The 21,259-nt window shown below is 46.4% G+C and overlaps 2 protein-coding genes across 3 annotated transcripts; one reads left to right on the forward strand and one right to left on the reverse strand.

The window, feature by feature from the left end:
* Window positions 1-38: 38 nt before the first annotated feature.
* prrc2c (proline-rich coiled-coil 2C) lies at window positions 39-6,804 on the forward strand. Of its 2 annotated transcripts, none has more exons than XM_056603993.1 (7): window positions 39-330; window positions 517-639; window positions 976-1,164; window positions 2,662-2,762; window positions 2,971-3,097; window positions 3,515-3,778; window positions 3,898-6,804. In XM_056603993.1, the coding sequence occupies exons 1-7, from the start codon at window positions 115-117 to the stop codon at window positions 4,159-4,161; spliced, it is 1,284 nt and encodes a 427-aa protein (XP_056459968.1). In that variant the 5' UTR covers window positions 39-114; the 3' UTR covers window positions 4,162-6,804. The 2 variants fall into 2 exon arrangements, with proteins under 2 accessions (XP_056459968.1, XP_056459969.1); XM_056603994.1 differs by having other exon boundaries at window positions 2,995-3,097.
* Window positions 6,438-15,932, reverse strand: myoc (myocilin). Its single transcript, XM_056603992.1, has 5 exons — window positions 15,148-15,932; window positions 9,452-9,517; window positions 9,262-9,354; window positions 7,923-8,134; window positions 6,438-7,597 (listed from the first exon to the last, which is right to left on the reverse strand). The coding sequence occupies exons 1-5, from the start codon at window positions 15,632-15,634 to the stop codon at window positions 7,025-7,027; spliced, it is 1,431 nt and encodes a 476-aa protein (XP_056459967.1). The 5' UTR covers window positions 15,635-15,932; the 3' UTR covers window positions 6,438-7,024.
* Window positions 15,933-21,259: the final 5,327 nt, after the last annotated feature.

The raw sequence follows: 21,259 nt of genomic DNA on the forward strand, positions 1-21,259 counted from the left end.
GAACTCCTGCCTTCGGTGTGTGTGTGTGTGTGTCTCCGAAACTGATCCGATATAGGGGTTTACTACCCCTTTTTAAAACGATGTCTGTCCTCCACCAGGTCTCAGCAGGCCTTCATGCAGAGTAACCTTTCCCAGCCCTCAATGATGCTGTCGGGGCCCTCGCTGCACAGCTATGCCGGCGTCCAGGCCTCTGATCTGGGCAAGCCTCAGTCCAGCCTGGCCTACCAGCAGCCTTCGTCCGCCCAGCATATCCCTATACTGTTCGAGCCACAGCTCAACCAGCCCTCTGGCATGGGCAGCTCACAGCTCATGGATACGCACCTTATGCAGGTGGATTCATCCACTTATATTTTCGTGTATATTAAAACACTGTATTAATTGCTGTTCATAGCTTTTGTAATGTTTTTGATCAAATGCAGGGATTTCAGTACTGGTACATAATATTCCCATTCCAGTCGGCAACTGGAATGGGAATATTACCAATGCAAACATCTTGACTACCAGTGTGTGTTTCAGGCTCGGCAGGGGATGAATCAGCATTCCAACATGTACTCGGGACACGGACACACACATGGACATGGCCACGGACAGAGTAGTTACTATAGCAACACGCAGTCTGCTAGCTCCGCAATGCAACAGGTAATATGCACACTATGAATGGACTATGTATATTGATCAATTATGTTTCTTCCACTAATGTCTTGGCTGTTTCATATTATTAGTATTATTAGTATCCCTTTATATATCGCAGCAGGATGAACTATGTGCAGATGGAGAACACAATAGAGAATTATGTCATACACCAGAACCTTCGAGATACCAATGTTGTCATCAACGTATTTTCTTTTCGTCTGTTCAAAGACGCTTCATCCAGTTAGTTTTAAGTAATACATCTAGTCATGATAAAAACATGATCACAAATGGTTGGATCATGATCATTTGCTATGCTCCCCCTTTATAATGCTTTTCGTCCAGGTCCCTCTGCCTGGCTCTCAGCTCTCCTTGTCAACCTATGGTTCTGGTGCCAGCCAACCCCTGCTGGCGCTGCCCCATACCCCGCCCCAGGCTCAGCCCAGCTCCATGGGCCGGCAGCCCCCAGTGTCGCAGGCATACAGGAACATGATGGGCCACAACCCTGGCATGATGCAGCCCCCAACCAGCAAGGTACGGCCTCTAGCATTTGGGACAGGAGCGGGCAGAGACCTCGTAATTCCATATCACAATTATTTTTGATCACTGGAGTATTTATTAATGCTTAATACAGTAACCTAACTACTTTTTCATGTAAAAAGTAAATTTTCAATTCGGCGCTTCAGCCAGTATGCTATTGCGCTTGCTGCGCGCCTGCGTGCTTGCGCAAAAGTCCCTTCACAAGCTCTCATTCCACACCGTACGGGACAGACGCTGGTAGCGTGAAGCTGTCTCTGCATTTCAGACATTACTTCCGCAGGCATTTTCCAAAGCCAGTCCTTAAGACAAAATGCAAGCTGTGGAACGAGATAAAAAACGCTAGCACTGTTTACCTGTGTAAGGACATGGTTCCCTTTCAAAATGTCGATAGAAAGGGCTTTAAAGAGATGGTCAAAACACTCGATCCCTGGCACGCGTTACCTGCTCGCACACACCTCAGCCAAATTGAGATGCCAAAACTTTAGGGCAAGGTCCTCAAGCAAGTGGAGAAACAAATCCATACTATTAAACATCAGTGTGTTTCAGAGATGGAAGTAACTTGAATTTAAAAAAAAAAAAAACAGTTTTGCTGCCTTACCAGTATTTTACCCCTTCAGAAGCATTTATATATCGAAATTAGAAGATACAATTAACATAGGTACCGTGATATAATACCGTTACCGTCTATGCCTCAAATCATACCGTGATATACATTTTAGTCCATACCATACAGCCCTAATTTGAAGTGTGTTGTGTTATATTCGAGGGAAGTCAATTTTTTGTTTTGGAGAGAAAACAGCTCTGTTTGTTTGCTTAATTCAACTAACGTTAGCTACCCCTTTTTTTGATGTGATATAATTTACAATGATATTGTATTTCTAGGACCGAGTCAACGCCGAGTAGGCCTACTGCACGAACATAGAACTTGAATAAAGTCAGTAAATTCTAACAACATAGGGCTATTTAGATAAATAATCTGGCAAGGGTGTTGTTTAAGGCTAATACGCCAACAGCAAATCTATGTATAATAAAGGGCTACATTTTCCAAGTCTGTCATTTGAAAAATGTCCATTTAATTGTGTGCTAAAACCTCTTTAATGAATTTTCACGCTAAATCCCGCCCAGGGTAGCTTAGAACTCGAGTAGCCATTTATCCGATCAGTTCTTGGACCGATGAAAAAGTATGACACATCATAAAAATTCACATAACAGGAAACAACGATAATTATAAAGTGTCATAAACAATATTTATAAAATGTAGTGTCTGTACGAAAAGAAGTGTGAGGAAGGCAAAGCTTTTGTATTCCCACCACTTATTCAACTGCTCATAATTATCTGCTATGAATTTATCAGTTTTAAACAACTATTTACCTAATGTGCATCAAATTTTTTGTATTTATACAATACCCAAACGAAAACAAAGAAGATAACAAAAACCCCCAATCAACTATCCCAATATTATGAAAATGACTGTGCGCGTGTTGGGTACAGATGGACATGGACTTGAAGCTGTTTGGTGGTGGAATGGATGTGAAGCCTGGAACCCCACCCATCAACACCAGAAGCACCACACCCACCTCCAGCCACTACAGGTAAAATATCCACCTCCAGTCCCTAGAGGTAAACTACACCCACCTCCAGTCACTACGGATACAATGCATACCTCCAGTCCTTAGAGGTAAACCCCACCCCGCTAGAGGTAAACCCAACCCACTTCCAGTCCCTAGAGGTAATCCCCACCCACGTCCAGTACTAGAGGTATGACTCCTGTCATTGACGTTTCTGTACGTCTGGCGGCAGGGCCAGCTCCACTTCTCCCAGCAGCCAGTCCAGTAAGATGAACAGCATGCTGTACCAGAAGCAGTTCCAGCATAGCTCCGCCGGTATGAGGATGACCCCACACTTCCCTGGCCAGTACAATCCACAGGTGAACATGCAGACCCTCTTTTTTTCTACTACCTTTCTTTAACATGAACATCTGCTCCCCATCAAAGATCCCCATCATACTTTTTTTAAGGGTTAGTTATTGCATTTGGGGGTTCTACTAGAATAGGGTTAGATGCCTGAATGTTAGAATTACCCCTTATTATTTTCACACTGTTCATTTCAGTTTTGTATCATGTACAAAGTTGTCAACATTGCGGGAATCAGGGACGCGTGACTACTGCACCGCCCCTGGCACAGTCTGAAAGTTTCAGCACAAACAAGCTGTTTTCACGCACTTATTGAGGGGCGTTCTCAGTGTCTCCTCCTTTGTCTCTCTCCTGGCTCTGACTTGGATTTTAGAAAAATCATTATCACCCCTTTAACTGTTTTTGTATTTCTCCTCCTCCTCCTGACTCAGATGCTCTCCCAGCCCAACATGGTGTCCCCTCTGGTCCGCCCTCCCCACGCCTCCTCCTTCGCAGGGGGCGTCCAGCGCTCTGCTATGGGTCAGCCCATGTCTCCCACTCTGTCCCAGGGTTTAATGCCTCACCCCCGACCCCTGCACCCGCTGCACAGCCAGCACCCACAGCACAGCCAGCACCCACTGCGGGCTCCCCCGGGACCCTCCCTCGTGCCCAGAGGCAACCACCAATCCGCGATGAAGGCAGAGCATGACCTCAAGGTCTGTGGCTTTTCTTTACCTTTGTCGTTGACCTTTGTGTTGTTGACATTGGCTAGCGTGTCATGATAAGCCCATGCCGTTGCAGTAGTGCTCCAGCTGACAGTTTGTGTGTCCTGCAGGCCAAGCAGAGGGCCGAGGTGCTCCAGTCCACCCACAAGTTCTTCGAGCAGCAGCAACAGCAGCAGATGAAGACCCCTCAGGTCAACAAGGTGTCCCGCCTCGATCAAAACAGCAAGCCCCCCCATGACACCATGGCCTCCAACCACCAGTCGGGGGGCCTCTTGGAGCGACCAGAGTCCGACAAGCCGACCTTATCCCTGGGGAAGCCTATTCGGACTGGCCCCATCAAGCCACAGGCCATCAAACCAGAGGAGGGCAAGTAAAAGGCCACTCGCTCCCATGGAAAAGAAAAATGCTGACGGGAATACAGGAGCGACGCCAGCTCCTTTCCTTCCAACCTCCACCCGCTTCCCCTACTTCCCTTTCATCAGCGGGGGGGGAAGAGGGGGGAGGGGGGAAGTTAAAGATGAAAATGGTTATACAGATGGTTACCCAGAATGCACATCTTGGATAATCCCCCCTCTCCCAGCCTCCCTTCCTTGCAGTGTTGGTATTTGATTAGTCTGCGCCCTGTGCGTTAGATGGCTGAGGTGGGGTAAATATATCACGGCCCACTCTTACGCAGACAAAAGATTAGTTTGCCGTTTTAATAGCGCTTTGGTTATGATTATTTTCTTCTCTTTTCTTGCCTTGTTTCTTTCCCTAATAGAAGTGCAACCTACAGGGCAGGACAGTGTTCCCTTGGGGATAGGATGAGCTAATCTTTGTTTTTTGGAGTTGGAAAACCAATCGTAACTACTGAGATGGGTAACGATATTTACTAAACTCAAGTTGTGTGCATGTGTGCAAATGCTCCACATGTTCAGTACACACTACCACATGTGTACACCCCCCCCCCCCGCCCCCCCCCCTAATACTCCATCTTGGTCAAAGGTCTCATCCACATTCACTGAACACAGCGTAGAATCAGGATGGTTTAGGGTTTGTTTTTGTATTCACAAAAGATAATGTGAGTGTTGAGCAGTTGATTTTGATTTACTCACTGATTAGTCTGCCTGCAAGCCTTTACTCCTGCCTTCAGCTCTCTTCTTCTTGCCTGATAATCCAGACAAAGCAGTTTGTGTGTGTGTGTCTGGAAGGTATGGGGTTGGTATGCTTGTATATCTTCTGTATATTTAGCCAAAGGGTAAGCAGGGCAAAGATGACGTCACGGGGCCTTTTTCAGAGAACCACAGCAGGGTTTTCGAGAGTTGCTATCAGTCGTTTGGAAAACGGTTACCCCCCCCCCTCCCTCACATCTCTCCACTTGTTCACCGGTCATAACCATCCATGTTGACTTGCTGTTTTTACACACAAACTACATGCACGTTTTACTGTAAACCATCCGGAACTGCTGCTATGGACGGTGCGGCCCCGGCGGGGATCTAGCAGGGGCAGGGGCCCACCTAAAGGAATACAACAGGCGAGGGCTCAGGCCTTTCTTTGTTTTTGTATTTCTAACCAATCCGTGTGTATGCGAGTGTCACATGAAGAGAGGAGGAAGAGGCAGGAGAGATGCAGAGAGGGCGGGCAAGAAAAGAAGCCTGAAGATTCTGAAGTTTTAAAGGCATTCTGGCAGACAGACTCTTCTGTTTCGTATTTTGTTTGGTTACGTTTTCTTGAATCATTGAAGGAGAGCTGCCAGTGCTGCCCTCTCCTGCCTTTGCGTCTCCACTGCAGGCTCTCACCAAACGATGCTCTCGCCTGGATGGGTCACAGCAGCAAGTGTCCCCTGGATAATGTACAATAGTACGCAGCCTTGCAGAGGGTTGAGGAAGGGGGGGTCTTGTGTTGTGGGATATATGATGAGTGAGGGAAGGGCAATTCATGGTTTAGTTCGTTTTTCTCCTTTGTGTTCTCATAGTATTTGTACAGGGGTTTCATCGCTGTATTAAAAATGTACCGTCTTATTTACATTCTCTTTGGTTTGGTTACAGAAACTAATAAAATAATATGCTGTTAAAATGTTACAGATGGTCTTGTCTTTTAAACATTGTGATCACAAGTGAACATACCGTTGCATGCAGGGGCAGTTTTTTCTTTTAAATCTGATTAATAAACCTATTTGTATTTTTTCTTTTACTGCAGCAATTTACTAGATTAAAACATCTGAAGTAGAACAGTTCAAGAAAAAAAAAAAAAAAGCAAATATTTTTTTATCCAGTCCACATCGATAGGAAAAAAGGAGAGGACTGCAGCTTCAGACACCAACTGTCTGAAAAATTATAACGGTAGAACTCAAGTTGCTTGATAGGAAACATGCATGGGGCAGGCTTGAGCCACAACCACCAGTTATCTACTCGTACAATTGAAGATTAAAACCTATACTTGGATCTGGAAGAAGAGCTCTAATCTGGGCTAATGTGGGAGTTGAATGTATTTTGCTGATTTGTTTCGACCCATGTTGCTGGAGCCGGGGATCTGTAAACAAATATAAATTAGTCCCGCTATGTACTGAATGTTTCAAATCGCCACAGAGCATTCCGTCCGAGGCTCCGTGCCGTCTCCACGAGTTCTGCTATAACAGACTGTTGGATCCGAGAATACCAGGTAACATACAATGAAGATGAAAGAAAAACTCAACCATTTTATTAACAACTTTAATGTGAATGTTACCTAGTGGTGACTACAGTGCATTAGGCATACGCAAAAGGATGATGCATTCTAGAGAGGGCAAAGCGTTGCCAGTTTAACACCGTAGGGCGCATTGCACCAAACTAATTAAACTAGTCATTACAACGTTCCATGAGCCAAACATGGACATTTCCATCATAAAATACTGCATAAATAAATCAAAGACATACACCTGGCATAAAGACTGTACAAAAATAATTCCTCTATCAACGTGTTTGTGTGGGCCATGTCACAACAAAACCTTCCAGAAACCTAAAAACCGTACAAAAAAAAAAAGATTAAATACTAAAATACTCTATCTGATCCTGAACACTGGTTCTCACTCTGGTGGTTGGTTAAGCTGAACTATGCATGGTTATGGATGATGTGTCTAACAATCCCATCACATGGTTATGTGCTTACGAGTCTTTGAAGCAAGCAGGATGTTTGTGTTTGTATGTGTCTGTGTATGAGAAAGCCACTTGTAATGGGGGGCATGTGTCAAAATTGAGCCATCCCTGTCCTGATGGGCTACTATTGCCGGCCCAATCTAGTGTCGTACGAGATCATGTGGAAGTTGTCCCAGGCTAAGAGCTTCTTCTGGGCGGGGTTGTAGTCGATCATGCTGGTGTAGCGGAACTTGTTCCTGAAGGGTATGGCCACAGCCTTGGACTGGCTGGTCTCTGTGTCGTACACATGGTTGACGGTGGTGTTGGGTGAGGTGTAGCTGGCCACGGTATAAAGCTTGCCGCAGATCATGAAGGAGTTGGCAACCGAGTTCTTCCGGATGTTCGTCTCCCAGCTCCTCCTCACCTCCAGGGTGTCAGGGTCCAGCTTGGAGATCACGATGGCGCCCTTGGCTTTGCTGGTGGAGTAGACGGCCCACAACCCGCTCTCGTCCGCGGCGAGGTCAATGTCCGTGTAGCCTCCCCACGAATAGGGGAACTGGCCGTGGAAGCCGGCGTGGGGCAGGTCGCGGCGGGCAGCGATGCTCTCGGAGGACAGGTCGTAGCGGAGGATTGTGCGGCTGCGGCGGCGCTGGTAGTACAGGGAGCCGCGGTACAGGGTCGCGCCGGTGCTCTCCACAGCCTCCGGCAGCAACATCACCTTGAGGGACAGACGGCAGTTTATAGGAGGACACGACATGCATAAACCCACTGCCAAAAAAGCACATTTCGGGTAAAATGAAGTAATCTATGCAGGAATAGTATGGAAGAGTCCCCTGACTCAATGGCCTGTAGATTTGGCAGTAGGTGTTGTCATAGACCAATGCAAGACCTGAGGTAGGGTTTTTTCCATCCCTATTTGTTGGCAAATGACTAAGGCCTACTTTGCACAGAACAAAGTATGAAAGCACTATCGTCTATATCATTGCATCAAGGACACCTTGTACACACTTACACCTAAGCTGGGTTGTGTGCAACCTGCTCACCTTGGAGGGGAAGCCCTTTGAGAGTTGCTCCATGTCCTCATATCCAAAAAGCTGTCGCACGTCAGAGCCCACTGTGTCGATCCTCCACACCATGTTGGGCCCGTAGGTGGACACAGCTTCTGGGTCCTGCATCCACACACCGTATTTACCTGCGATGGTGTCAGCCTTCCTGTGGATGACTGGCTCACCCACCGCGAGCAGGTGGCCACAGCCTAGGGAGGACAGAAGGTGGAATCAGGAGAAGGAACACAGCAAAGAAGACATTGTTCTCTATTTAAAACTCTTTTGCTGCTGCACATTTTTAATGGTTATAGTTCTTAGTAAGCTGAGGAACAAAGAAGAAATGTAGCAGCCATCACTAGACGTAGTGGAGGATTTGGGTTACTGGTATACAGGAACCAAAAGTACAGGTAATCATCATTGTTGAAGAAGGAGAATCAAATGCTTATGTTGGTGGTGATTCGACTACAAGAGGAAGTTTGGAGCCATGAGATGGTCTCACATCTCTGTTAACCAAATAAAACTTTAGCTGAGTCACCAGGGACTGAGCAGTAGCAGCAGCACCAGCAGCTGGGATACTGCTCACCCTGGGCATGAAGCCTCTCGCTGGAAGAAAGCACAAGACCTCCACCACACATATAATTATCTCTTCCTAAAATACCCCCGCGAGGCCCCGTGCGTCAGGCCCTGCCTCTGGGTTTAGACTTAGATATTATAAATACACACATTACTGAGTTACAGCTCTTTGTGGCTGGGCCCTTGTCCAAGAGGATGCAATGTAGTGCACATGCTTCCCATCCGCACGTGTATTATCACCTCAGACTATAAAGATACTGGTGTATCGATCAGGTGTATCGATCGAGGGAACAGGTGTGGCTATACACCAGGAAGCCAGTAGTGTGTGTGGGGGGGATGCTGTAGAACGCCTTGTTGCACGGGTCTGAAGGGAGTGCCCGAGCACTGGCATTTCCTACCGAAATGTTGCAATATTAACAGCAGTATTTGCTTTGATGCCGTCAGCAAAGGAGGAGGGTGTTGGTGGCGTTTGGGGGTCTCATGTTTTGCAGGTTTCAATGGATTTTCGGGGGGGGATGTTTAGATGGATAAACTGAACTTGATAGCGGACTCCACAACGTGTGTGTGTGTGTGTGTGTGTGTGTGTGTGTGTGTGTGTGTGTGTGTGTGTGTGTGTGTGTGTGTGTGTTTGTGTGTGTGAGAGAGGGAGAGAGGGAGAGAGCAGGAGAGATAATGAGAGAAACAGAGTGGCAGATAGATAATGAAAGCGACAGAGACAGAGAGAGGGAGATAATGAGAGACTGAGAGCGAGAGAGGGAGAGACCTGAGGTGTCATCCGGGCGGTCAGGAACTGGAAACTCTGTCACTTCAGCCTTCATCTCTTGAAACCCTGGACCTGAAAACTCCCAAGCGGGGTCTGGAGCACAGATATTAGGATGGAGATATTAGAGCCGATGGATGATTATGGATGGATGAACATAACATGAACCACACTGCTGTCCGATCGGTCTCACCCCTTAAACCGCCAGTGTTTCCCTGACTGTTTGGCCTGCCCATCAGGGGAGACATGGCACTGGAACCTGTAGACACACGCAAACATACAAAGATGCACACCGTTTATTCAGCAACAATAAATATAATTCAATTTTTTTTATATTTTAAGATGATGTTTTCTCATGAACTGGCTATGGTGAGGACTATGGGTCTGTTTTCGGGCAGGACAGGAAAGGTATGAGGCCAGTGACAGCAGGAATCAAACACCCATGAACAGATTCCCAGCTGCCAAGGAGCCAGACCGGCGCTAGATGGCCTTGCACAACACATACACTCACTCACTCACTCACTCACAATAATAGCATCACATACGCACACACACACACACACACACACACACACACACACACACACACACACACACACACACACACACACACACACACACACACACACACACACACACACACACACACACGCGCACACTCATGGCCCATTACAAGACAGTAAACAGTGAGTCTTACAAACCAGAAGGTCTCTCTGGGTCCTCTGGCTGCATACTGTCAGCCATCAATCACTCCCGACTAACTGGAGAAGCTCCCCCAAAAACGTGCCTCCCCATCTTACCTCTCTCATTTTTCCCTCGCTCTATTTATCTCTCTCTCTCTCTTGAGAGAGACCCACATTAAACCTTCTTGAAGCTAGAATTGAGCTATTGTTTACAGAATGCTACCATGTTAAACATGTCTTTTTTGATAAAACCCCCAAAAAGGCAAATGTAACAGTGGATGGTTCCGTGACATGAACAAACACATGTAATGTGTTTGTTCATGTCAGTGAACACGAGAATTAAACAGGCACGAGTAAAGGCATTGTGTGTGTGTGTGTGTGTGTGTGTGTGTGTGTGTGTGTGTGTGTGTGTGTGTGTGTGTGTGTGTGTGTGTGTGTGTGTGTGTGTGTGTCTGTGTGTGTGTGTGTGTGTTTTCACACATGCGTGTGTTTATGTGCGTGCTAATGAAACATCAGTGCTAATGCTGGCAAAAAAAAGTGTGTACATCTCACTGTTTGCACCTTTGGGCACTGTGTTTAAATGAACTCCCTCTCCATTCCCACAAGGCCCGAACATTGATCTTCAGGAATTCACACAATCTCTTCCTGTCTGTGTTTTCACCTGTGTGTCTGAGGGGGGGGGGGGGGGGCTCTTCCATTGGTGGAAGAGGCAGCAATGGCCAAACGCCAAGAACATACAGGGTACCAAAACACAACCATACGCTGTTCCACTCAGAAGGCTACAGTTTGAGGCTCACACTGGCCTGATCAACCCCTGGTGAGCAGGAGCTGAGAGGAGTTTAGCTAGAGCCAGCTCCAGGCCTCCTAGGCGACTCCACGTGGCGCTCAATATGTTCCTTTGGGTTCAGTGAAAGGCCTCCGCAGTTTGATTCAGCATTCACCTCTTATGGATCTTTTAAGATCTTTAAGATAGGGTGACCATACGTCCGTATTTCCCGGGACATGTCCGTATTTCACGTCCTGTCCCGGGTGTCCCGGGTTATTTTTAGAAAGTGAGGAAATGTCCTGGTTTTTAAAATTACCTTCTTTGGACCATTACATTTACATGCACTAGGGCACTGCCCACGGCGCTGCGTGCAACGTAGCCTAATCCCTGCCCCTATGCTGTCAGCCCTATTAATCAGAACGTAGACAACGTGACTGTCAGTCATACGCAAGCAACATGCCGAAGCGCAAGTGCTCGTTTACCGATGAATTACTAAAGAGTTTCCCGGCTTTCAGACCGGGTCGAGACAAATGGGAAGCCTTGTGCACAGTGTGCAAAGCAGGCACATATGTCTCGGTGTCCAATGGAGGTGCAAGAGATCTGAAAATCCACCTGGACACCGAGAAGCACAAAACAGCTGTCCGAGGCGAGGGTAGTGCTAGCTCGATCACACAGTACTTTCTCAGACCAGGGAACGAGGATGCAGTGAATGCAGCGGAGGCTGCATGGTCATTTCACACAGTGAAACACCACAACAGTTACAGATCCATGGACTGCACTAGTGCATTGCTCAAAAAGACCCTCCCCGATTCAGACAATGCTAAAAAGTTTAGTTGTGCCCGAACTAAGACCGAGGCTATTGTTGATCATGGTGCGGTGAAAATCTTCCCCATCATTATTCAGTATTTTGATTGGAAGGCGGGTGGTGTTCAGAGTAAACTAATTGAAGTGCAAGATACACCCAACGAGACTGCAACGACCATCGCCAATTACTTAATGCAAACATTGACGAAAAACAATTTGGCCTCCAAATGCGTCGCATTTACCGGCGACAATTGCAACACCAATTTTGGTGGAACTCGGCGTGACGAAGGGGGAAATAATGTGTTTGCACATTTGAAGAGGCTGCTACAAAACAAAACATTGATTGGCGTGGGATGCCCAGCACATATCCTTAACAACTGTGTCCATCACGGGGCAGATAGGCTTAATGTGGACATTGAAAATATCATTTTCAAAATCTACCAGTACTTCCACATATACACTGTGCGCACAGAGTCCCTCAAAGAGTACTGCGATTTTGTGGATGTGGAATACAGGAGGATGCTGTCACACAGCAAGACCAGGTGGCTCTCTCTATTCCCAGGAATAGAGAGGATGCTGCAGATGTTCCCTGCTCTAAAAGCATTCTTTTTATCCCAAGAAAAGCCACCTGTGATGATCAAGGTTTTTTTTGAAAACCCTTTTAGTGAGGTGTATTTGTGGCACATGCACTCCCTCATGTCCATCTTCCACTGCCACATTCAGGAGATGGAAAGGGAGGACAACTCCATCATGGAAATCAAGAAAATATTGAGCAGCATCCACAACGTTGTTATTGAACGGAAGACCAATAATTTCATGTCCCTGAAAGTCAAGGGACTGCTTGCCGCACACCGCAGAGAAGGACTTGGAGAGGGATGTGACAAGTTCATGGCGGATGTGCTAGGCATGTATAGCTCATGCTTGGAGTACCTGGAGAAATGGATGGCGCCCATGGAAGAATTCACACCTTTCATGTGGATGGACATGAGCGAGGCACCTAAGTGGGATGATGTGGAGGCCTGCATCAAGTACCTTGAGGAGAAAGGGGTGGCAATTGACGATGTGAAATGCTTTGACCAAGCGTCCAATTTAAAGAAATTTGTGGAAAGCTGCAGTGAGGATGAAGCATTCATGGGCCTGCAGGTGCACCAGAGGTGGGTCAAGTACTTCGAGAAGGCCAAAAGCATCGGATGCTACTCGGAGCTGCTGAGGATGGCACAGTTTGTCTTCGCACTTTCTCCACATAATGCAAATGTGGAGAGAGTGTTTTCACTGATGCAGAGCCAGTGGACAAAGGAGAGGAACCAGATCTCAATTCCATCTTTGAAAGGGATCCTATTTGTGCAATACAATCTCAAAGATATGTCATGCAAGGACTTTCACACGTACATGTTGGGCCACAAGACACTGCTGAAGAAGATCAGCTCTACAGCAAAATACAAATGGGCAAAGAAGGACGAGGAAGAAAAACCAGACGAAGAGGAGGACAAAACAGATGAAGAGGGAGACGAGGATTAAGCAGGGAAGTTAAGATGGTGTGTTGATATTTTTTATTTTTTTTTGTATTATGCTCATTTGTTAATTTATTTTCTCCAATAGGCTACCTGATTGTAAATGAGCTCATTTGTTATTTATTTTAATTATTTTCAATGATTGTAAATCAGCTCATTGGTTAATCCCCCCCCCCCCCCCAATAGCCCTACAAAACAGACTTTATTTTGTTCATTACTGAGGTTGTGCTAATAAAATACTATTAAAGCAGCAGCATCCTCCACATGAAAGGCCAGAGATTAAACCTGCTCTCTAAGGGCTTGTTCACACTACCTCCGTCCGTCGACGGATCACAGTTTGCATGGGGCGCTCGCGAAATGCCTTGTGGGTCCGCCCGTCCATTAGGCTCCGTGGCCATCGTCAAAAAGTTGAGGAATGTTAAACTTTTCAGGCAGCAGCGGCTCCGTCGGCCAATCAGATCGCGGTTATGCAAATACACTCCACGCGTTTCCTGGATCCATTTTGCAATAACAAACAGGAAGAAGCAGGAAAAATCCGGCCGTTAAATATTTTTTTAAAGAAACGTAAAATGATAGGATTGTTTTTTAGCCACATGTTGTTTGTGTCATCTTTTGTATTTATATCCACACATCGCTGTTTTAGCGGGAAGCGATTTTATTGGCAGCAGTATCCATCTACAGAGACTAGTCCCCTATACGTCAGACACGCCCTCGGTCATCCATCGACGGACGCATGTAGTGTGAACAAGGGTAAGGCTCTTTGTAGCCCTGTGTATCTGTCCTAGCACCCCTGAATTGTGTTGTCCGTCCCCCTTCCCCTCCCCCAGATCGGGGTCTTTCTCTGTGGCCCGTTGGCGTCAACAGAGCCTAGAGGTTAGGGCTGGAGTGTCGGCTGGTCCACCCAACCCTGCATCACATTTCAGGTTCCCGCCGCCCCCTTCTCCCCTCACATTCATTCCTGGCGCTCTCCATATACCAAACTTGTTGGGGGGATGGGAGGGGTGCAGGGGATCACCAGTCATAAAGCTTTGGTCCTGCAGCTTCATAAATACTGAGTCCTGGCTGGGCCACACTCACCCCCTTAAACAGGCAGGAAGCAAGGTATTGAAATATGAACCAGGGACCTCTGCAGGCATATGTGGATGGCGAACACACTAACACAGAACCACCACGCACACACACACACACACACACACACACACACACACACACACACACACACACACACACACACACACACACACACACACACACACTAACACATGCACACATATACACACACACACAAACCCAAAGACACACACACACACACACAGAAACACCCACACCCACAAGCATACAAACACACACACGCACAAATACACAAACACATTCTATTTCAGGTACTAAGACATGAGGCCACACATATATATGTTTTCCAGATACACAAACACACCAGCACACATGAAAGCATACAGATACAATTGTAGGTCGAAGCATTAACCTTTCTCACTTCTGTGAATTATAGTCACATCAGAGCCTATAGCTCCATCGATTCGAAGATCTTCCCCGCTCACACACACACACGCGCGTGCACACACACACACACACACACACACACACACACACACACACACACACACACACACACACACACACACACACACACACACACACACACACACACACACACACACACATATAAAGTTTATAAACACATGAAATTCTGTGCGCTTGCAACTCTGGCATTCTGTTCATCCGTGTGCATTCCATACAAGGAGCACGTTTGCTTGGGATGAAATTCCTCCTTCCCGCTTCAGCCTTATCCTTGTGTTACATCCCCAGAGAAGTCTTTAAACACACTCATTGACAGCAAACAAAGATGACTCACTGCCTTTACCTGGGCTTTTGCCCTGATAAGTGGGCTTAGATCCCAGCCTTCAGATTGTTACCATATCCTCAGGCTTTGCCTCTTACAGAGTAACCCTCCAAATTATCATTAGTACAAAAGAGAAATGTATTGAATGTTAAAATAAAGCTATTCAAACTCTTCATCCATTATTATAGCATCAATATTATCCATATCTCCATAAATCTGATGTTATTCAAATATTGTTTTGTGGCATCTGAGAAGAGGATCTCTTACCTCCAGAGGGTCTGTCCAGACTGCTGTCCTGCAGGGCTGGGTTGAGGGTTTGCGGGGTCCTCTGCGGAGGACAGGGTCTGTTCCCCAGATTCTCCATCTCCTTCCTCATGTCCTCCATTCGCCGTTGCAAAGCCTCAAGCTCCCCTTCCAGGAGCTGCTTCTCAGCCCGTAGCAGGTTCCTCTCGCCCACCGCCTGGTCCAGGACGTCCCGGAGCCCCGGCTCAGATCCGGAGCTCGTTGACCCCGACCCTGCGTCCCCCGCGGCCAGCCGGGACACCAGCGCTTCTAGCAGGCCCAGTCTGGTCTTCAGCCCCTCCAGCTCAGGACTGCTGGCCACCTGGGGACAGCTGGCCTCGCCGGGGCTGGCCACTGTGAAGGAGTACTGGCACAGGCCGCTGCGGTCATTGCCCCTCCACATGGAGGCCCGGTCCTGTGCCTGGCTGCCCAGGAGCAGCGTGCAGACGCACATAGACAGGAGCATGAGCATTCTGGTCTGGTGGGGAAGAAAGATCCTTCCCAGCCGAAAGGTGGGGGCTCTATTTACAGCAGGATGAAGGTCTCTTGTCTTCCTTCTCTTGATGTTGGTGTGGTGGTAGAGCTCTGCCTGTTCTGGTTGCACTCTCTCCTGCCCCACTCCTGGATGTATTCTCCTAACACAGCCGCTGAATACCTCAGTGAATTGTTGTTCTTCCTCTTCTTGCCCTGCTGTTATTTGGAGGCGTGTCTCTCTCTCTCTATCTTCTCTATGAACAGGTCTGTAACTCTGAACTTCTTTCTAGAAGCTCACAGATATTTATACATTCTGAGAGGGAGGGAGAGAGAGGGTGGTGGTGTTGGCAGGCGTGGTGTGTGTGTCTGTGTGTTCGGGGGGGGGGGGGGCAGAGAGGGGAAGAGGTGAGATGAGATGAGGAGGGGGAGTGAAAGGAAGGAGGGAGGGAGGTAAATAAGCGAGGGGGGAAATAGTTTTTTAGGGATTGTCTCAGCGACAACAACATTCCATCCACCTGTCTGTGTGTTTGTGTGTGTGTGTGTGTGTGAGAGCGGTCTGCTTCTTAATCATTATACAAGTGTGTGAGTTATAGCAAAAAAAGAGAGAATGACGTAGTGGCCATGCAAGTATGTGTGTCTGTTCGGTCGTGAGAAAGGCTTTGGGTAAATTTCAGAATGTGCGTTCTCGTAGATTCTCGAATGACAATGTCCTCATGCCCAAATGTCTCATCTTTCAAGTGATCTCTCGATTAGGGTCAGATCAAACTCAGTCACGTGCTCATTGACTCAGTCCTTCTTCAGACACCGGAGGAAGTCACCTTTCCACTGATAATTGCTCATATCCATTTTGTCCGAGGGAATGGTTGCCTGGCTATTGGCCCGAGCGAGGCAGGGTAAGCTGGGCATGTGTGGGATATGGTTACTTCTAGAGGAGACAGTGTCCCCTTTCACAGTGGTAGGGGTCTAGAAGATGACGCAAGTAAGGTAAGGCAATCAATAGGAACACCAAGGGTTAAAAGCCTGTTGATTACTTGATTCCTAATGATCGCTAAATTAAACAGACTGTTACAGACTATGCAGAGTTTGTAATGACGAGATGAGTGTTTGATTTGATACAAAGAGTAGGTGTGTGTGTGCATGTACGTGTGCGGGTGTGTTTGTGAGTGTGTGTGTGTGTGTGTGAAAAAGAGGGAGAGAGAGGTGAGAAATTTCTATGCCATAAGGAGCAGGAACTTCTTTCCCCTCAGCTTTCACCTCTGGAAACCCTTGAAACTCCCAGCTCTGACTCACAAATATTTGGCGGGAGGTAAGGAACCATCTTTTCTCATCACTTTGTTTAAACTCATCATTCCTCCAATAATCCATCATCCTCCCCCATCCATCCCACTCCATCCATTTCACATCTGTTAACCTACTTTACCGTCAATCCATCTGCCTGCATGAACTCCCGAACCCTCCAATCGGAGCACTGAGCAGACAACCTAAACATACTCATTGGCCAATGGGGGGGGGTTCTGAAAACACGCACCAAAGGGTATACTGCTTATTAAATAACCTCACAGCTGTATGCATAGATGCAGTCTTTACAGATTCTGAATAGCTAGAACTGGCTTAAAAAATAAGTCGTTTGGAAGTAAGTCTCTGCTTTTGTTGTTGCCACTCACGTCAGCGATGGTTAGCAGCTGGGATCCTCTGCCAGAGCTCTGAAAATGATTCAGCAAGCGAAGCTTCAAAGTATGATCTACTCTGTTTAATTAGGTGAGTGCTGCATGCACTGGGCGTTTTTTCCCACTCTATTGAGCTACTTTTAATCACACACCCGCTCGCTATTCTCTTAAGAGACACACACACACAGTGCAGGGCAATACATTTGACGTTTCAGATTCTTCAGTTCAATTCATTTTACATTCCTGAATTTTAAGCAATGTTTTGCCCTTTTCATTCAGCGGCCCCTTCATTTGTTTCCAACCATTTACTTTTTCTTAAATGGTGTGCATGTTTACATTGTTTACTAGACTTTTGAACTTTTGTTCAAATCCCTTCACTTGATTCAAGCCATTTAACGTTTCTTTATGTCTTAATCTATGTGGCTTTATTAAAAAATATTTTCAACCTCACTTTGTACTACAGCACTCACCGCATTTTCTGCAGGAAATGTATTTTCTAGTTACTCATCATCTTTCCAAAACAATTAGGCCTGTTAGATCATGTCTGTCTGCGTGCTTGCGCGTGTGTGTGCTTGAGTGAGTGTGGCGAGTAAGTGGCGAGAAAACAGAGGGCATAGTCCGGGGCCACTAACTCTAACAAGCCTAATAATGAGATGAGTCCTCGTTAGCTCTAAAGAAACCAGGGTGAGTGGCCAACTGCAGGAACTAGTAGTCCAACAGCAGACAAAAGCCTTCCAAATGCCCTTTATATTGATTTTTATTTCAGAGCAAAAACAGAACAATAAATCACAGTCTTCCATTGCAGTGCCAGAAAATTGTACATTGTTAAAATTAAATAGGTATTTACACTTTAAATAAATTAGAAGTAAACGAGAACACAAATATTTTAAAAGGAATGACTGTGTATGGTTGCTGCTCGTTAGAAAGATGTTCAAATCTGCAATTCTAAACCTCCGTCCAATGCTCTCTGTGGCAGGGCACCAATACAAGCACTGCCATTCGTCGCAATGGCGATACGAGACATTCCTACTGAGCAGTGGCAATATTCTGCCAGCGAAAATGAAATACCGAGTGCAAAAAAAATAAAAAATAACACTACGAACAATGAATCAAAACTACAACAGTAATATAACATCCGCTCAAACAGAACCATGTGGAAAGATCAAGAGCGGCGTCTCAAGGAGCCAGCAGGATCCCATGACAGTGGTTTTTAGTACGACCCAGAGACCTGGGTCGCAGTGGGTCTAGGGTTCAGAGGTTTAGGGTGCTCAAATAAAGATAAATAATAAATAAAAATACAGACAACGCTCATACTATGGGATGTATTTTGGCATGAAACCAGATATGACGATTAACAATCAAACCAGGGACTAGGAAGCTATACTTCAAGTCCACATTTTTACTATTGAACGGATAAACAGCATAAAGAGGACATGAGACAGGAATTTCCTCTGGTTCCTTTCCTTCCCAAGTCCTTCCCATATTAACATTCTCATCCACAGTGCGTTGAACCGGAGGCTTAAACAGCTATAACACTAGGGAATTGTGTGTAAACATTGAATAAAATGTTATGAAGTTGCAGTGCCTCTGTGGTTTTCATTTATGGAGGGCTTTGCAGAACAATACGGTTAAACTAGGAGAGCAGGGGGACTCTGTGCAGTGACAACATTATTGAAGGTGATTTGCAGGCTCCAGTGTGTGTTTCTTGATAAGGCTAAGGGCCCCTTGTTTATCTCATGCATCCGCATGAGATAAAAAGGCTTCCTCTTTGCGTGGACCAGAGGGCATGAGATGACGACCTACTAACTCCCGCCTGTGCCCCAATCAAATAAATTCTCGTCCTCCATACATAACTGAAAACACCTATCCTACACAACTGATAACTGAGTTGTTTTCTTTAGAAATGCGAACAATGCAGGCATCGGTGTGGGACAGTTTAGGCAAAAGCTTTGGGGGAAAGGGGGGTGGGGAACAGACAAAGATTTGGGGTGGAGTTGGGATGTTGTAGGAGGTCAGCTGGTACCCTCTAGCTGGCGTGGAGGACCACATGAGAAGGGATAGTTGGGAGGATGAGAGATGGTTCTCATCCTTGTCGTCAGACACTAGTGATACCGGAGGATGACCGGAACTGAAGGACCATCGCAGAGAAACAGAGAGACAGAGACATTAGAGCTTGCTTTTGGCAATGCATATCCTTTTATTTGTTTTTATTGTTTTACCAAATACTCACCAATTATAATCAGCAGGACGGCAAATACAACCAGGGAAATTATGATCTTCATCTGTGAAAATAATATTCAAGATCAGATCACATTGCACTATAGAGCAGCACCATAACATTAACCTTAGCAGCATTTCTTAGACTAGGCACAACAATGACCCAACCCCACACACACACACACGCACACAGCCCTACCTTCATGTCTCTCCACCACATCCTCCTTTGCAGCTGTTTAGCTCGGCTGCTGAAGGCCGAAGCGTTGTCTGAAAGGCTTTCTGTAAGTGACACAAACAGACGGACAGACGTCAGCCAGGCCACACACGTGTGGACACAGGGAAGAAAAAGGACAAGAATAAATATTCAAATCATGGTCATCTTCATCTGTAGAAGAGCACATCTCATTTTCACTGCAGTTTTCTATTTTTTCAAAAAAGGGAAAAAAATGATTGCTTTGAAGTGGGCTAGTCAGATGGAGTGTAGCTGTGAGATTATGTGTTTCACACACACGAAAACACACATGTGTGTGGGTGCTGGCAGGGCCTCTTGCCTGCCTCCTTTACCTCCCTCTTGCCCCCCGTGTACATGTGCATATTTGACGACCCCTCTGCACAACAGGGCTACAAAGACAAGTGTTTAGGTGAGGGATATCTCTGCAGAAGCTCGTTAATTCAGAGGAATCTCAAACTGGTTAGCGACTACCGGGGGCAAGCATACCGGCGGAATAATTCATTTTGCCTTGAGAAAAAGAAGAAAAACAATGCCAGTCAAGTGTGCATAGTGTGGGGGGCGCCCCGGTGGCTCACCGGGTAGAGCGCACGCCATTAAGGCTTAGTCCAGATCACAGCGAGCCGGGTTCGATTCCTGCCTGTGGTCCTTTGCTGCAGGTCCTCCCCTCTATCTCCCATACCTTCCTGTCTGTCTGACTATCATAAAGCCTAAAAATGCTAAAAAAATCTTTGAAAATATATCTTGAAAAAGAAAAAATACATAGTGTTGTCTGTAGTGTTTACAACAAGATGTGAGCTCCAGAGTTCCAGATATGCATCGTTGTCTCGTGGAGCTGGCAGGACAGACCGAGAGGCCGCTACATAACATCTACTGTTTTCATAATGTGCCCTCACAGGTTATTCCACAAAGCACATTTTCGAGAAGGACAGAGTGAGAAAAACAGAACCTAGACTTGTGTGTGTATATGAGTCTTCATGTAATTGGAGGAACACAGGCATTTCACACACACCTATAAAGTATACATAGCTATGGACTAGGGTTGCCGCGGTGTGGACATTTTCACACCGTGTAATACGCTCGGGTCAACACCGGTATTACCGGTATAAACGGTATTAACTTTGAAACTAGGTCAACCGCCATCTTCTCCGTCAACTCTCCTATCACACTCGGTGACAGCGGCTGGCAGCGCGCCAATTCTCGGCGTCTTATAACGTTCTTCTATATATAATAGTAATAGTATAATATAATTTTATATAACATAATATCACGGCCAAAAGCTCTGCGCGCCTCCGGGTGGCCGTAGCGCGGGGAGCTCACGCAGGGATTGGGCTTTGCGGGGTTTGTTTACCGGCGTTGCTATGGTTACCGGTCTTGTGCGTTCCAAAGGTTTATTAGGTATCCTATCTATCAGAGTAAACAATAAACACTAAAACAGTATAACAGTGCAAAGAACTTTTTTTTTTATCAAATAGGCCTAAAGATGACGGCGACTTGCATGCTCGTCTTG

This window comes from Gadus chalcogrammus, chromosome 12 (genome assembly GCF_026213295.1).
Source record: "Gadus chalcogrammus isolate NIFS_2021 chromosome 12, NIFS_Gcha_1.0, whole genome shotgun sequence".
NCBI lineage: Eukaryota > Metazoa > Chordata > Actinopteri > Gadiformes > Gadidae > Gadus > Gadus chalcogrammus.

Excerpts from the sequence above, each read along its gene's own strand:
- prrc2c (XM_056603993.1), top strand. The coding sequence starts at position 115 with ATGCAGAGTAACCTTTCCCAGCCCTCAATGATGCTGTCGGGGCCCTCG. Across the intron at positions 331-516 it reads TGGATACGCACCTTATGCAG|GCTCGGCAGGGGATGAATCA; the intron begins GTGGATTCATCC and ends TGTGTGTTTCAG. Across the intron at positions 3,098-3,514 it reads CTGGCCAGTACAATCCACAG|ATGCTCTCCCAGCCCAACAT; the intron begins GTGAACATGCAG and ends CTCCTGACTCAG.
- myoc (XM_056603992.1), bottom strand. The coding sequence starts at position 15,634 with ATGCTCATGCTCCTGTCTATGTGCGTCTGCACGCTGCTCCTGGGCAGC. Across the intron at positions 9,518-15,147 it reads TCTGGACAGACCCTCTGGAG|GTTCCAGTGCCATGTCTCCC; the intron begins GTAAGAGATCCT and ends GTGTGTCTACAG. Across the intron at positions 9,355-9,451 it reads AAACACTGGCGGTTTAAGGG|ACCCCGCTTGGGAGTTTTCA; the intron begins GTGAGACCGATC and ends TCTGTGCTCCAG.